At 32.5% G+C, this 14,289-nt stretch overlaps 1 protein-coding gene across 1 annotated transcript; it reads right to left on the reverse strand.

The window, feature by feature from the left end:
- Positions 1-9,269: 9,269 nt before the first annotated feature.
- On the reverse strand, positions 9,270-10,568 carry LOC105790670 (splicing factor U2af small subunit B). The gene has a single exon (XM_012618387.2). It carries the CDS (start codon positions 10,388-10,390, stop codon positions 9,548-9,550), a length of 843 nt encoding a protein of 280 aa, XP_012473841.1. The 5' UTR covers positions 10,391-10,568; the 3' UTR covers positions 9,270-9,547.
- Positions 10,569-14,289: the final 3,721 nt, after the last annotated feature.

Below are 14,289 nucleotides of genomic sequence, written 5' to 3' on the forward strand. Positions count from 1 at the left end.
AAATCTAAACAAAAGCATTATATGAATTTGAGATTTCAAAATTCTAGTTTTAACATTTAATTTTATCATTAATTTATATTTAAATTTATTCAGGAGTTAAATTATGTGTCTAAGTTCGAAAGTTATACTAAAATTTGAGAGTTTAGATAAAAATGAGTTTTAAAAAATAAAGTATGCCCATGTGAAATATGAGTTAGACAATTGAACCCGAAATGACTCGTTTCTAAGTTTAAAATATATTATATTATGTTATTTTTATGTAATTTATAATACACAAAATTAAATCTATAGTAATATATAATATTATAATGTAGACATTAAAAATGTTAAATGACAATCTATAAAATTTTAATGAATGAAGCATATATAAATTTATTAAATGTTAAATTAAAATAATATACATATTTTTCAAAATAAAAATAAAAATAATTTGGACAAGCTTAGACAAAATTTTAGGTTAAATCAGAGTTGGATAAATATAAAATGCGTTAATTCATATTTAGCTCGAGCCAAATTGGATCTGACCTAACCCATGGTCAACTCTATTTACAATCTCATTCAATTTTTTTATATTAATGTTAATTTGTTTAGATTAAAGAAAATTATTTTTTGATTTGAGAAAATAAAAAAAAAAACATGACATGTCTAATCCTTTTTGAATTTCGAACCATTTAACACATTCACTCTTATACCAAGTATAAAAATTCTATATAGAAAATATATTTTGTGGGAGGAAACACGGGGTTCTAGGGAGCGCTCCTTACTCCTTACAAACAGCTTTCCATGAGCTCAAAGAAAAAAAATAAAGAGAAATTATATATTTTAGTATCTGAATTTTATTTCAATTTTCAAATTGGTACAGATAATCGAATTTGGATTATATCACATATTTAGATCCATTTTCTTAACACCATTAAAATAAGATGACATGAAAACTAATAAATAATAAATAAAACACAATATATTTAATCTTATTAAATGTTATTTAGGATTGAAAACTAATTTTGTATATATTCAAATTTTCTAAGGCGATAAAACCAAAAGGATTTATAGAAATTTCTAAGTAGTTACCAAATTTCCTAACAATTTATCAAAATACCAGATTTTAAAATATTTATAAAATTTCAATGTAGTTACCAAAACTTCTAATAAATTATCGAAATTTATAAGGTTATACAAGAATTTCTAAAACTTTACCAATATTTCTAAGGCTCCACCAAAGATTTCCTTAGTGTCCCAAACCCAATTAACTCAACATTTTGCCATTTCAAAATGCATATGGATTTACCAATATTTTTAAGAGTTTACCAAAGATTTCCTTAATGTGCCAAACCCGACCAACTCAACATTATGACATACCAAAATTTCTAAGGATTTACTAAAATTTGTAAAGATTTATAAAAATATTTGAGGATTTATCAAAATTTCTTAGTTTATACTAAAATATCTAAGGATTTACCATAATTTGTAAAGATCACCAAAATTCTAAGGATTTACCATAATTTATTAGGTTATACTAAAATATCTAAAGATTTAACTATAAGGTTATACTAAAATATTTAAGGATTTACCTGAATTTTTAAGGATCTACCAAATTTCAAGAGTTTACTAATATTTCTAAAGATTTCTTTGGTGTCCCAAACTCGATCAACTCAACATTTTGGATACTAATCTTTTTAAGGATTTACCAAAATTTATAAGATTTTACCAAAAATTTTAAAGATTTATCAAAAATTATAAGGTTATACCAAAATATATAAGAGTATCAAAATTTCTAAAGCCTTACCAAAATCTCAAAGGGTTTACCAAAATTTCTAAAAATTTCCTTAGTGTCTCAATCTCGATCAACTTAACATCTTGGCATACCAAAATTGCTAAAGATTTACCAAAACTTTTAAAGATTTCCTTAATGTCCCAAACTTGATAAACTTAATATTTTGGCTTGCCTACCAAAAAAATTTAAAGATGTACCAAAATTTCTAAGGTTTTACTAATATCTAAGGATTTACAAAATTTCTAAGATTATAACAAAATATCTAAGTATTTATCAATATTTCAAAGCATTACCAAAATTTCTAAGGATTTAACAATATTTCTAAAGTTTACCGATGTTTCTAAAGATTTTCCTAATGTCCCTTACTCAATCACATCAATATTTTGGCCTATTAAAAATCTAAGAATTTACTAAAATTTCTAAGGTTGTATGAAAGTATCTAATAATTTACCAAAATTTTTAAGATTATACCAAAATGCCCTTAGAATTTTGGTAAATCCCTAGATATTTTGATTCAACCTTAGAAATTTTTTGAAATCCTTATAAATTTTGGTAAAGCCTTAGAAATTTTTTGAAAATCCTTATAAATTTTGGTAAACCTTAGAAATTTTGGTAAACCTTTAAAAATATCGGTAAATATTTAAAAAATTTGGTATGCCAAAATGTTGAGTTGATTAGGTTTGTGACACTAGGACATTACGGAAATCTTTAAAAATACTGATAAAGCGTTAGAAATTCTGGTACGCCAAATTGTTGAGTTGATCAAGTCTAAGACACTAAGAAAATCTTTAGAATATTAGTAAACACTTAGAAATATTGTTGAAGCATTAGAATTTTTTGTATAACCTTAAAACTTTTGATAAATTGTTAGGAATTAAAATTTCAAATATATATATAAAAAAATTGGTTCTCTCTCTTTTTTCTCTAAGCCAAAGGTGCTTCAAAGGTGTTCGATGAAATTCCCAATAGAGTAGAAACAAAGCTTCTTCTTGGTGCTCGGACCTAGGGATTACGTTAAGAGAATCCTCTCGGTGCACATTAGTTGCCTTTTGGCACATAAGAGTTCTCTTGGTTCCTTGTTGTTTCTTCTTGATTTTTTTTGGGGGGGAGGTTGGCTTGATTTTCTTTATTTTCTTGTTGATTTGTGTTTTTTGTTGCTTCTTGGCTTTGATTTTGTGTTATGTCCTCTACACAAGTTCTGGATTGGATGAAGTTTTTTTATTCGTCTTCTGAACAAAGTTTGGAGTTTTTTCCACCAGAAGTCCATGATGGTTCTATTATTGTCAAACCTCCGACTAGGGTGTTTAAAGAAATGGTTCGAAAGTGGCAGCACTCACTGATGGCTCAATTTCTTAGGCAGCCTCCCAATTTTATTCTCTGCAGAAGTTGGTCGATATGCTTTGGAGTAAATAGTGGGCTGTTGAAGTTAAGATGGTAGGTGAAAATCTGTTTATTTTTCAATTTTCTTCTCCTGCTGCTCAAGATTGGGTTCTGGATCATAGCCCTTAGCACATCCAGAACAAGCCGATGGTGCTGAGGAAGTGGGAGCTTAATCTCCAAAAATTTGATTTCTCCCTTAATAGTATGCTTATTTGAGTTCAGTTAAGTCGAGTTCTTTTATAGCTTTTTACTCAAAAGGGGTTTAACTACATTGCAAGTGCACTTGGTATTCCCCTTTACATGAATATTATCAAAGCTTTGCAACATCTTGCTTATGTAAAGGTGTTTGTTGAGGTTACTGTTGATTTTGAACTCTCTCATTTTATTAATGTTGAATTACGTGATGGTTCATTTGTTTTTATTGGAGTTGAAGTACCATGGCTGCTGATGCGTTGTTTATAGTATCAATTTTTCAGTCACTCTGATAAGTACTGTTCTAAGAAGAATGAGGTGAAAGTTTGAAGGGTTAAGCAAGATGGTGTAGACACTACTCAAATTTCTATTCTTGAAAAATCTGTTGCGATTCGAAATGAGAGTGCTCCTAATGGCGGTGTAGCTTTGACTTCAACTTTTGAAGTCTCCTCTAAGGGTAAAGCCGTGGTTGTAGATCTTCCCCTACTCTTAAACCAAAACATGTTTGTTTTGCGGGATCTAGTAATAGATTTAAGACTTTGAGTGTTGAGCTTGAGGATTCTAATGATGTCATTGGTGATGATATTAATGTTGAGCAAGATATTGTTAATGATGATAATGAAACTGAACAGCTTGAGTTTTTTCCTTTGAAGCCTAGGTTGGCCTCATTGGCAGTAGCTCTTCTTGCGAGATCATTGATTACTACAAAGCAAGAGAACCTTGACAAAGGTAAGCAGAAGATAAATAATTCTCCTACTAAAGGGCGAGAAAAAGGAGGTGGTAAGAGAGGTACACATTCTCCTCGTGTTCCATGATTATTCTCTTTTGGAATATTAAAGGGTTTAATAATCCTCTAAAGAAAAAACTTGTATTTGATAGGTTAGTTAGCTTGAAGATTAATGTTTGTTGTTTGTTGGAAACTAGAGTTAAGTGTACTAATGATTCGGTTATTTTGGAGAAGTATTTTCGGAGGTGAAACTTTTTTTGCAATTATGATCATGTTATTAATGGTCGAATTTGGCTTATTTAGAAGAGTGCTTGTATTGTAGATGTATTTTATGTTTTTAGTCAATATATTACATGCAGTGTGCAAGTGCAACATCAGAATGTCTTCTTTTTAGTCTTTTATGCTTGTAATGATAGTGTTTCTCGTTGAGAGCTATGGTCCCACTTGTGTTCTATGAATAGCCAATTTGGTGATGCTCTATGGTTGTTGGGTGGTGACTTTAATGTCACACTTTTGCCTGAGGAAAGTTCTCCTTTCAATAGTTATTAATCTTTTACTATTGATATGAAAGATTTCAAGCTTTAGTTAGGGAGGTTGAAGTCTTTGATCATGCTTATTTTGTTCCTATTTTCACTTGGTCTAATCATCAACTGGATAGGTCGATTGCAAAAAAAGCTTGACAGAGTTCTTGTTGATGCAGCTTGGTTAGGTTTCTTCCTCATTCACGGGTTGAGTTTGTTGTTCCTGTTATTCGAATCAGTATCCTCTATTGTCTGGTTGGAGTAGCTTGTGCAATCCTTGCCAAAACCTTTTCGATTTTTTTTATTTTTGGGCTAAGCATAATAGGTTTTTACAGCTTGTTGCTGAATCTTGGCAGCTTACTGTGGTAGGTGATCTTATGTTAAAGTTATTTACCAAGCTTAAAAGACTTAAGCCTGTCTTGAAGATGCTTAACACTGAGACTTTTGGTAATATTTGCTCGAGTTAAGGCTAAGGTTGAGGAGTTGGAGAGCTTGCAGCTTGCTTTGTTGCAAGGTGATCTAGTTAGAAATGGTCATATTGATCAGGGAAGAGCTGATCTTTTGGTTTTGCAAGAGGTCGAAACATGTTTTTATCGATAAAAAGCTCGGGTGCAGTGGATCAAAGAGGAGGATCAAAGCACTAAATTTTTTTCATAGTACTGTTGGAGTTAAGAGGAATAAGCACACTATTACTTCTCTTTTTAATGCAACTAGTAATTGGTTGGAATCTTTTGATCAAATTTCTGTAGAGATTTTGGGGTTTTATTAGAATTTTCTTGACGCAGTTGATTCTAATGTTGTTGAGTGCCCAAATCCTTTGTTTCAAGAGTTACTGCCTAAACTGTCTAACGATGCTTATCGTATGTTGACTAGCCTTATTAACAATGAGGAGATAAAAGCAACTAGTTTTGGGCAGGGGAAGGAGAAAGCCCCTGGTCCTAACGGTTTCACAGCTTTCTTCTTCAAATCTGCATGGGGTACAGTGGAACCTGATTTTCTTGAGGTTGTCCAGTATTTTTTTGCATCCTCCACACTCTCGACTGCCTTTAATACTACTTCAATTTCCTTGGTTCTCAACTGTGATAATTCTAGCTATGTAAAAGATTTTCAACCTATTTCTTGTTACAGTGCAATTTATAAGTGCATAACCAAGGTTTTGGTTAATAAAATGACTCATTTTCTGTCTGCTTTAATTTCTAATAGTCAAAGTACCTTTATTAGAGGGTGTAGTATCACTAATAATACCATGTTGGCTCATGAGCAAATGCGAGGGTATGGTAGAAAATATATTTCTCCTACATGTGCCTTGAAGGTTGATCTTTAAAAGCTATTTGATTTTTTAATATGGGGCTTTTTGCTTTCAGTACTCAGAGCTCAACAATTTCTTAAAAAGTTCTTGAAGTGGATTGAAGTTTGTTTAACTACTCTTCGGTTCTCTCTCCCTTAATGGAAGCCTTGTGGGGTTCTTTCGAGGGAGGAAAGGTATTAGGCAGGGAGATCCTCTCTCTCCTTACCTCTTTGTGCTTGCAATGGATGTGTTATCCAGGTTATTGAATGTTGCTACCATAAATGCTCTCTTTAAGTATCATCCTAAGTGCCTTCGAGTGCGGTTGACTCATTTGATGTTTGCTGATGATATTCTTATTTTTCTAAGGGTACTGCTGATTCAGTGACTGGTGTTTATTGTGTTCTCCGGTAGTTTAACTTACTTTTTGGGTTGCAACTCAATGCCTCCAAAAGTGAATTGTTTGTTGTTGGGGTGCCTTAAGAGAAGTTGGCTCTCATGACTACTTGCACAGGGTTTAAAGTTGGTAGGCTACCAATGAGGTACCTTGGTGTTCCTCTTGTTTCTCGAAAGTTATCTCCGTCTGACTGTATTGCTTTAATCAATAGGATTCTAGACAGGATTCAAAGGTGGTCTACTAAGCACTTGAGTTATGTTGGTAGATTGCAACTCATTAAGGCTATGATCTTTAGTGTGCAAGTCTACGTTAATTTCTAATGCCTAAGAGTGTTCTTAAAAAGGTTTATCAATATCGTTTTAGCTTCTTTTGAAAAGGGAAAGTTGGCTTGAGTCGAGGGGCTCGTGTTTGTTGGAAGGCGATTTGTTTACCTAAATCTGAGGGGGGCTTGGGACTAAAAATGTGGTAGAATGGAATCAAGCTTGTATTTTACAACTTATCCGTGTCTTGCTTGCAGGAGAGGAGTCTCTTTGGATCGCTTGGGTTAGTGAATATATGTTAAAGGGTGGGAGTTTTCTGGATGTGGCTCCTATTTCAATGAGTACCTAAAATTGGTGAAAGATGCTTAAGTTAAAGCCTTTAGTTGCTATCACTTCTCAACAGCTTGCTAATGCTAAAGTGAGTACTTCTCGATTGTGGGAGGCAATTAGAACTCGTGGTATAAAGGTGGAATGACACTATTTTCTATGGTTCCCTTTACGTTCTTCTACCAACCCGAGATCGTTTACTTACTTTTGGGATTTTGGTTGATACGTGTTGCTTTTTCTGTATAGATGCTACATAGAGATGTGATTACAGTTTCTTTGAATACAATTTTTCAAAGAAGGTGTGGCAGTCAGTTTTGCGCCTTTGCTCCATTCATAGGGCTGTGGGAACTTGGAAGCAAGAGTTAGCTTGGACGATATTGAAACTTAAAGGAAAGTCCTTGCTTGTTGTTATACTCAAGCTTGCTTGGAGTGCATATTTGTATGTGGTATGGGGACAAAGGAACAAGAAGTATTTTGGTGCATCTTTATTGACTGAAGATACTATCCTGGTGCAGATTAAAGAGATTGTGCAGGTTCACTTAATAGGAAGTTTAATCAATAGAACTAATCCTACTAATGCTTCACTTTGTACTTATTGGGGTATTATTGGCTAATTTGTTTATATAGCTTAAAATAATTGTACAATATTTTTTTGTTCTTTTGTAGCAATTTAATTGCATTCTTGGATAAATGAACTTCATTACTCATCCAAAAAAAAATTTTAAAATATATACGAAAGCCAATTCAATCCTAAATAATATTTAATTACGAATTAAAATATTATATTTTGTTAATTATATATTAATTTTCATGTCATCTTATTTTAACGGCATTAAAAAAATTTACTTAAATATATCATAAAAAAATCAAATTCGATTACCAATCTGAATAATAATAAAAAACCAAAGTACCATTGACAAGTAAAATGTAATTTTACTCTTAACCTTAAAATTAGAAAAGAGGCGGTCCGAGCAACCTACCAAGGCCGAAGGCCGACGCCTTGCCAGTGGCTATGAATAAAATCAAACATAGTATAAAAAATAAAATAAAAATAAAAAGCTAGTCACGCCACGTTTAATTAATGTAAACATTTTGAAGAACGTATATAGTAATTTAGAAACCTATACAATATTATTATGTTAATTTTGTTTGTTTAAATACATTATTGTATTGTTTATCTAATTTGCTATATGTAAATTTCCAAGTGCACTTTTCATGTGCCGTAAAGCCTTCTCAAACCAAAAGACTGAATCGTGTGGCCTAAATTGCTATTGTCAATTGACTTGATCTATTGATATGATCTTTACTATACACCAAAAAAAAAAAAAAAACACTCAGGTTCTATTATATTATAAATATTTTAAAATAAAATTCATAATCTATAATTTCAACTTTTTTTATTCAAGCAAAAAGCTATATGCTTATTGGCAGGTCAAGGGCAAATACAACCAAATTCCAATCCTCTGTTTAGAAAACGAACAAGATATCAAAGAGTAAAGGCTGCTTCTTTATATACATACATAACAACTGATATGGTAAAGAATAGTTCAAAAGCCACAATTGTAAGCCATAATAGAGATTGCATGGATGCATGTATATTAAGCACATAATCTGAAACTTAGAATTGTACCAATAAACCAAGTAGCAGTTGAAGAAACACATTCTCTAATACCATTTCGCATTCTAGTGGAAGCATTAAAGGACAAAGAAGCTCTTTTTACCTCTAAGCAACAAATTATGAAGAAGAAATTTTACATAGTAGCAATGAACCGTCACATAATGATTCAATTAGAGTTTGCTTCAAACATTGGCAACAAATTTAAAAAGCCATCCTGTTGTATCTTCGACAAGTTAGAAGACAACCTAGGGAGAGACTACATGTGAAGGAAATATAAGAGAGAGAGAGAGAGAGGGGGGGGGGGATGCAATTTCCATAGAGTCAAAAAAGGGATTTTTCCCTTTGACATAACTTGTATAGGAGACATAATCATATGATGGTGTTCTAGGGAAATATTTTTGGCAAGTGAAAATAGTTCTACAATTTTGCATAAGGTCTCTCTTCCCTGGATATTCCATGGCAACCAATGAAATTCATAGCAAAACAAAGTAATAGGAAGTAATAAATTAACAGCAGTAGCAGTGAGTGAGAGAATGCAAAAATAGTAGCAGCCCTTCACCGTCCCCACTAACTGCAGCCTCAAACACTGATTCATAAGATTAAATACATTAAGGAAAGCAAAGCACATAATTACATAATTCAAAATTTAAGGACAAAAGTTGTTCAGAAAAGTAGATTTTTTTACGAGGCAGTAGCAGTGAAACTGAGAAAGCAGCAACCATAAGCACTACCATACAATCAGCCTAAAGCAGGTTTACAAGTTGAACATAATGTAAAGCACAAGAATCTGAATGAATACCTCAATAATCCATGATAAAGGTGAGAAGAAAGTGGCTTGAAACTCTAACCATGGACTAAAACAAAAGAGAACTATTCAACAGAGATACAAGCGCTGCATTAAAAGCTGACACTAAGAAGAAAAAAAAGACCACTTGTAACAGCTAAGATCGTTCCACTCATCCTAAAGGAAGATTTAAGTTCAATCCAAATTGCAGAAACATAACAAAAACATGACAATTAGAAATGATTACCCAAAAGTAAAAACATGATACCCAACAATCTTTTCTTACACCTTCTCTTCCCTCTCACGGTTCCATTGTTCAATCCTGGCTCTCCGCTCCTCACTTCCTTCCCGAGCAGGTGGAGGGCTTCTGCTTCGCCTAGGACTCCCATGCTTTCTCCTACTCCCGCTTTCACGGTCATACCTATCCCTATCCGGTCTTCGCCCATTTCTATCACGATGATCATCTCGGTCTCGATCTCGAGACTTTTCCCTATAATCCCTCTCACGCCGGTGGCGAGGACTGGCGCTCCTACTCCTGCTCCGACTCCCTCTATACCTGCGGTGCCTCCCAAACAGCTTCCTTCTCAGCTCCCTTCCAATTACCTTGACATGCATAAAGTTACAGTATCCCCCCCGGTTACAGCTATTCTCCTCGTATTGCCGACAAGTTGCTTCGCGGAAATCGGTGACCGGGGAAAAATCCGCAATGATAGGACGACCAGAGTAGAACCTTCCTTGTAGAGCCTGGAGGGCGGCTGCGGCCTGGTCTTCCTCCCTGAACTGAACATACACGTTTCCAATCATGTGGTCGGCGAGGTTGTCACAAACGTTGAGGCTCTCGATCTCACCAAACTTGCTCAGCTCCTCGAAGATGTCCTCGTAGAAGTCCTCGAAGTGCTCCTGGATCTTGCGGGGATCGATGGGCTGGCCCTGGGCATCCACTCCGGGAGTGATCATGTCCGGGCGCTGGTACATGTTGGAAAGGAGGAGAGTTGGAGAGATCGTCGGCCGGTTGTGGAGCCGTGAACACCTGTCCCCGTGCCGGCATGCTCCAATCTTGAAATAGAAGGGGCAATTCACGCGGTCCTTCTCCGTACCGAAGATTGAGGCCAAGTGCTCCGCCATTGTTGCTTGAAATTAAGAACAATAACAAGGGAATATATTTTTGAACGAAAAGCTGTGATCTAATTGAAGGACAAAGGGACCCAAAAGATGTCGGAGTTGCAGGGGATATGCTGGGGTTAGGGTTATCGAAACCCTAATTCTGGACTTTTAGTTTTGTTGAAGAAGGGGAAATGAAAAAGAAGAGAAATTACGATTTATTCTTAGTATTTCAGATTTTAATTGAATTCCCATTTTACCCTTAAAAGATTAGAAAATATCAAATGGACTTTTTTTTGGTGGGGGGGGCCTTCGGGCCTTGAAGATTGAGGAAGGTTCTGGATAATTCCAGTTTCCCCTTTTAGATTCAGGATTTGCCGGTGAGAGCTTTCTATTTTCAGTGAGTTAAAAAAATTGATTTTACTTCGCTATACTCGATGGACAGATGGAGCTATCTGAATGGTTGTGGAGACTTGGTTAATTTTTATAATGTTGTTACTCGAATCTTTAAAATTTTACAACTAGGTCACCGTAATTCGGTAACATTTTCTTTAATTACTGTCTAGCACTTTCATTCCACACTAGCTTTGAAACAATTTAATATTTTTGAATTTTTCAAAATTGATTAAAGAAAACCCTCAGTAAAAATATAAAATAATGAATTAAACTTTCATACAAAATTTTCATAGGATGATGCCAAATGCTGTGTCACAATGTAGGATTTTGTCATCTTAGCAAAAATAATTTTAAAATTAATAAAAATTTTAAGAATTATTTAAAATTTGATATCACTATGGATAAATAGATTCATTTGTCTAAAATCATACCAACTAAAAATTATTTAAAATTATAAAAATATTAAAAACATATAGTAAGTGGATGCCCATCAAGATCAAGATTAGTTTTAATGTACTTTAAATTTTAATAGTCATTAGAAGTAGATCTCTACTGCATTTATACTTCTTATGCCTATAAATAAAGAGTTTGGAGAAGTTTTGTAAATATCCCGATTGATCAATAAAAATATGCTCTCTTTGCTCTCTCATTCTCTTTCTTTTATTTTATAACATGTTATCAGCACGATTCTTTTTTAATTGTTTTTCTCCATAAGTCACAAAAAATTTTCCCTTCCACCAAGCCTTACCCATTTCAAGCAACAACCAAAGCAGTAGTCTGTCACTAAAATTTACTACTCAAACTGTTATTGCAGAAAAATTTATATAATCCTTATATGGTACGTTTTTCTTCTTTGTTGATTGATTTTTGGTAAAATTATTTTATGAAAAATATTATTACTTTAACGTTTCTTTTAAACTAAGATTCTTTTATTAAATTATAGTATGTATGATATTTGGATGATTAAATTTTTATTATTAAATTATTGTTATTAAATATGCTTAAAATTATTGTATTATATCTTTTAAATTGAATTTATAAATATTTGATTAGAGCATCATAATATTTTATAACATATATGTGGTATTGAAATTTGATACAATGTATATAGGATAATTTTCAAGCATCATACACAAAAATTTTGATTTTGTTTATTAAATGATTTTTTACTATTATATTATAAATGTTATTACGAAAATAAAGTTGTTTTACTACTTGTAATAGTGCTCGTGATAATAGTCAAGATGATAACAATGATGTTAAAGAATCTCAAGTATATTTTACTATGATTTATTATATCATGTTTATTATAATTTGAGACTAATCATGATACATAGATTTTGATTTGAAATCTCACGTATGTTTTATGATGGTGATTATAAAATAAGGAATCAATGAAGGCGTTTAGAAGTTTGTCTTACCGATTTGTTGCATTTCTCAAGTGAATGAAAACATAAAGAAAATAAAAGATATAATCATGGATAACTAAAAGTGAGAACATAGTAATAAATAAGAGAACAATGAGAGTTCTCAAGATAACTCTTCAAAGGGTAAAGATAACTTATGTTATCAATGTGATATGAAAGACTATTGGTCACATATGTGGCGTATTCTAAATATTTTGTTTATGTTAATATTTTGAGGAATGATATAAGAATGCAATAATGAATTTTATCATTACAGATAGAAAATATTTATCTTATTTGGTATTGAAACAAAAAATATTATTCTAATATTTGATAGTGCAAAATTAGTTGAAAGCTCTAGAAGAACTAATATATCAATATCTAAAAGAACAAAATTTGTAATGGTTAATGCATTGGTTTTAAAAGATATTAATTGTAATAGCTCTCATATTGAGATTATGAATGAAGAAAAATTATATTTCATATGAATCACTATTGTTATAAATATCTATTTTGAAAAGATGAAGAAAAAAAGGAAGGATTGAGTTATTGATTATTCTTGTTATTAAATTGAATTGATTGTGACTATCTTTGTGATCTTCTTTTGCCATTATCCCCGTTAAGACGTTGAAAGTAAAATATTTGACTATAAAAGATCTACTTATGATGTAACACCCATATCCCGTTTCCGTTGCCGAAATAGGATACCTGATATTACTAGTCAATTTGGAATAGTTAATACGATTTACATTCAATAATCAATTCAATTCCATAATTACAAGTAATATTTAATATGAAAGAGATCATTTAGTTTCGAGTATTAAATCAAACTTTCGAAGCTCTACAAAAAAAGTTACAAACATTTAGGGGCCAAATCGGAACAAATAAGAACTTTTAGAAAAAAAAATTAAAAATTTTCAAGTCAGGGGTTACACAGTAGTGTGTCCAGGCCGTGTGACAGAGTCCAGCCCGTGTGGCTCCAAACATGGTCATGTGGTTAACCTATACGCCCACGTGTATGTAACATTTGAAATACCCTCACACGGTCATGTTGCAGGCTGTGTGTCTGCCCGTGTGAGAAATGCACCTATATTGTTTTTAAACACGTTCTGGGCACAAGCCCATGTGAGCCCAAAAATGACCAATTTCAAGCTAAATTTTCACCCATTTGCTTAGGAGCTTAAACACATTCAAATACACACTTTCATAGGCTAAAAAAAACCATCTTCAAACACATTCAAAACATGTCAATGGATTCAACCTGTATATCAAACCAATGTGCCCTCATTGACACCACAAATCATTTCATAACATTTCATCTTCAAGGTTGCATATACAAGATATAGTTACACATCAAAACACCAATTCATTTCAAACTATAATCTCACATATTGTCAATGTTTTCTACCATCATGCTTAACACTTAAACTTAAATGAAACATGCATAATTTCATTTTTCACGACACATAACACAAACTTAAGTAAACTTGCTCAAACTAGGATTCAACATCATACATACAAAGAGGTCCCAGTACATGCCATATATACCAAACTAAAACAAAGTCTACCAAAGATCTCCTGGATAGTGTGATTTCTTGTGTTGGTCCGATCTTCTAAGCCTTTAAAACGTAATCTACAAGATGAGACAAAAACAGGTAAGCTTGAATAAAGCTTAGTAAGTTCGTTTGTATATAATGTTAAACCTTTCCAATTAAACATAGAAATCAATTAAAATTAAAAGTTAAAATTCTATAAAACACAACCTTTATCAATAATTAACAACCAATATAGTAGTGCAGTAAATTGAGTGGATAATGCTCATTTGAACTTTACTCAGTAAATTAGTAGATTCACTCGATTGAGCTTCTTCAGTATATCAGTGGATAATGTTCCTTGAGATTTATTCAGTATATTAGTAGATTCTTTTACTCGATAGAGAGTTCTTTTTAATAGATTCAGTAGGTATGGCTCAAAAGCGCATATGTTTCAGTAGATTCAATAGGTATCGCTCGTTTGAGCACCAATCAGTATATTAGTGGGTAATGCTCGCTGATCTCATTCGGTATATAATATAACATTCAATAACATTCGGTATATAATATAACATTTAATAACAGTATA

Source organism: Gossypium raimondii, chromosome 8 (assembly GCF_025698545.1).
Source record: "Gossypium raimondii isolate GPD5lz chromosome 8, ASM2569854v1, whole genome shotgun sequence".
In the NCBI taxonomy this organism is placed as follows: Eukaryota; Viridiplantae; Streptophyta; class Magnoliopsida; order Malvales; family Malvaceae; genus Gossypium; species Gossypium raimondii.